Here is a 3,571-nt window from a genome sequence, read left to right as displayed (position 1 = left end):
TAGTTTTTTTTTTTTAATAAGTTTATTGCATTCATAGTACTATACTGACCTTGCAAGCTAGAAATTGTCAAATATCATGAGTATTCTAATGAAAATTTATCTAATTTTAAGAAATGTTCAAAATTGAAATTTCTCTTCAACAATAGATAGTAATGTGTCGAATCAATCAAACCTTGTAAACCTCAATTTTAAGATACAACATATAAACCATATAGGATATATTATTGTCCTTAATGAAAAATAAGTGTAAAGTTGTAATTTACAACTATGTGTTTTTTTGGCTTTTATTCCATGCCAAATTTTATGGTAATTGTGTTCAATCTTTTGTGCCATATATTTTATGTGGGTTTTATTTGTAAGGGTTGTGTGTGAGAGAGAGTGAGTGCGAAGACTCAAGGCAAATTGAAGACTGAAGTGTTTTTGCGGGTTGCTCGCGAGTAAGCATCCTGCGATGTGATGCATGTGCCCTGCACATGATTGGAATGCGAAGAGTCAGGACAGGATGGAGACAGCTGTGTTTCACGAGTGTCTCGCGGGTAAGGCCTTCCCGCGAGATATCTGCAAAACATTCTGTTTTGTCAGACTGTCATTTTTGATACACACTTTTTGTGCCTACACTATTTATACCCACATTACCCACAAATGTTGAGGAGTGCTTCAGAGAGAAAACCCTAGCCATAAACCTTGAGAATTAGAGATTGTTATACCCACAATTTTCTACACAAATTGCTTGTGGATTTTCCTCAACTCCTACCTCTTCATTTCCATACCATTGAGAGGTCGATAGCCTAAACACTTACCACACCCTTTTAGAGTGTTTAGTGAGGTTTAGGTGCTGCTGGGTAGCATTAGAAGAAGCCAGGCTTTGGCGGATGCAATCGGGCGTATTGCGGGATTCGGAGAGTTAGACAAGACACGGTTTCGAGAAGCCTTGTTAGAGTAGAAGCTTGGAGGGCTCAGGTGCATCGTGTATATTAGGCTTGGAGGGTCTCTTGCTAACCCATGTATCCCAACTGATTGTCTAGTGAATCGATTACCGCTTGGAGGGCAGCAAAGAGGTTTTTCGCCGAGTGCTTCAGTTTCCTTTTCGATAACACATCGGCGTGTTATCTTATGTTTGCATTCTTCTTCCCTACTCTTTTAGCTGTCATATTACTGCTGTGTTATTTTGATAATGGCTTAGAGTAGTTTATTTGTTTATCTACTCGCATTTACTCTATTCCACACTTAATATAAGTTAGAGTAAAATCTATCGAGCCGTATTTTTTAATTTAGGGGTCTAAACAGCTCTTGTGTTTTAACACATTTTCGTGCATTCAATTGGTATCAGAGCAGGTACACTCGCTGTGATTTTATTACCTGAGTGTGATCCTTGACCCTTTTGTGATGGACCTGTCACAATCTCTCAATGTCCCACCATTTTTTGATGGGAGCAATTATGCCTTTTGGAAGGTCCGTATGAGGGCTTTCTTGTGTGCTATAGATGAGTCAGTATGGGACTCCATCGAGAATGAGTATGTTAAACCCACGACAGCCAAGTCCGAGTGGGACAAGGCAGCTCTTGCTTTGGCTAATGCAAACAGTAAAGCTACTAACGCTATATTCTGTGGTATGTCTACTGATGAATTTCACAAGATATCGCATGTAGATACAGCTAAGGAAACTTGGACGATTCTTGAGACTACCTATGAGGGTACTAAGAAAGTCAAGGACACGAAGCTCCAAATGCTTACCACCAAATTTGAAGAGCTCAAGATAGGTGACAATGAGTCTTTCGATTCATTCTATGGAAAGCTCAATGAAATTGTAATTGCTAAGCTCAATCTCGGAGAGAAGATTAAGGATGCTAAGGTGGTGAGAAAGATTTTGAGGTCACTACCAGAGAGTTTCCAAGCAAAAATCACAGCTATAGAGGAAAGTAAAGATTTGGATAAGATCAAAATCCAAGAGCTCATTGGATCTCTCCAAACATATAAGCTGGGACTGCCTTCTCATAAATCGAGCAAATCTCTTGCTCTTAAAACCATCACCGAGAGAATGGATGATTCCTTCAAAGAAGATGATGTGGAGAAGGAGGTAGCATTCCTTGCAAAGAACTTCTAAAAATTTCTGAAGATGAAAAACAGTGGGAAGCCATTCAGCAAAGGAAAGTTCTCATCCTCCAAGGGTGATAGGAAGGAGTTTAAGAAGAAAGATGGGAAGGAGTTTCAATCCCCTCAAGGAATTGTGTGTTACGAATGCAATGGCCATGGACATCTCAAGAAGGAGTGTCCTAACTACTTGAGAGGGAAGGGCAAAGTGTTTGCCACTACTTTGAGTGATTCTGACAGCTCAAATTCAGACACGGAAGGAGAATGTGACAGTGAAGGGAACTACCAAGCCTTCATGACAATTGCCTCAGTCGATTCAAAGAATGATTTGAGCAAATTGGTTGATGAACTTGGTGATCTTTCCGAGGATGAGGAAGTTGAAGAATTGGAAGACGAAGACATGTACCAAAATAAAGGCGAGAACAACCTTCCAGAAGCATATAATTCTCTGTTGGAAGATTGTGGCAAATATGCCAAAGTTGCCAACCTTGCTATGAAAAAGATGAAAAAGGTTGAAGAAGAGCATAAGGGAATACTTGTGCAACTCAAGGAAGCAAAGTGTGAAGTAAAAGGACTCAAGGGAGAGTTGGTTAAAGCATACTCTAAGATCAAGTTCCTTGAACTTGAAATTATCCAAGCTAATGTCAAGGTCGAGCACATCTCCACCAAGAAACTTGACAATGTATGATCCTCTCAAAAATCTTCACATGATAAGATCGGTTTGGGCTATACTGGAGAAGGAAGTTTGAGCAGCGAACCCAAGAAGGAAGTGAAGTTTGTATCAGCCAAGAATGAAGAGAAACTTAAAGAAGTGAAGCTTGAGATTGAGACCCTTGTTGTAGTAAAGAGAACCATTGGTGCAAAGCCAAAGGAAAAAGGGAAGTCATTACCCAAAAATCAAAGGGGGCCCCGAGTAAAGCACTTGTGTCATCATTGTGGCGCACAAGAACACACAAGGCCGAATGGTTTCAAGCTTCATGCACTCAAAAAGGTTGATTCTATGCGTGGTCAAGAAACTTCAAAAAGGAGACCAAATGGAGCACAAGCTAAGGGAGATAGTGAGGGACATCTCATTGGAGACGTTATGGAGATATTGAAGAACATATCACTGTGCTTTGCTAACTTCACTCCAAGGTTTGAAAGTTATGTTGGTCATACCCCGCCATTTAAGGCTCTCACCCAAAATACTCGTAAAGAGTGGGTGAAGAAGGGTACTTATGCATGATAACTTCCTATGTCCTTGCATTAATACTTCTGATGTTTAGGGTCATAGGTTCATGCATCATATCATGCATTGCTTCCAGTTTATAGCATGTTTCTTTTACAAGTTCTGTTTTGTACTTGTTTTTGTTGATCTTACTTTACTTCTCTTGTTTTTGAGTGTGTTCAAAAATTCAAAAACCCATAAAAATTAAAAAATCTTCAAAAAGTTTGATCGTTTGTGGTATGTATATCACATGTGAGTTTGGCCTAGTACCTTC

General features: G+C 39.6%; 1 protein-coding gene across 1 annotated transcript; it reads left to right on the top strand.

The window, feature by feature from the left end:
* The first annotated feature begins 2,115 nt into the window (after window positions 1-2,115).
* On the top strand, window positions 2,116-3,315 carry LOC126721782 (uncharacterized). The gene is made up of 2 exons (XM_050424839.1): window positions 2,116-2,772; window positions 2,806-3,315. The coding sequence occupies exons 1-2, from the start codon at window positions 2,116-2,118 to the stop codon at window positions 3,313-3,315; spliced, it is 1,167 nt and encodes a 388-aa protein (XP_050280796.1).
* The last annotated feature ends 256 nt before the right edge of the window (window positions 3,316-3,571 follow it).

Source organism: Quercus robur, chromosome 4 (assembly GCF_932294415.1).
Source record: "Quercus robur chromosome 4, dhQueRobu3.1, whole genome shotgun sequence".
NCBI classification, from domain to species: Eukaryota; Viridiplantae; Streptophyta; class Magnoliopsida; order Fagales; family Fagaceae; genus Quercus; species Quercus robur.
Note: the sequence above shows the minus strand (reverse complement) of the source record. Positions and strands in the feature narration are given on the sequence as shown.

Bases quoted from the DNA above. Each gene is read 5' to 3' on its own strand.
- LOC126721782 (XM_050424839.1), top strand. From the start codon at position 2,116: ATGAAAAACAGTGGGAAGCCATTCAGCAAAGGAAAGTTCTCATCCTCC. The intron at 2,773-2,805 runs GTATGATCCTCT...TCACATGATAAG, and splicing joins CCACCAAGAAACTTGACAAT to ATCGGTTTGGGCTATACTGG.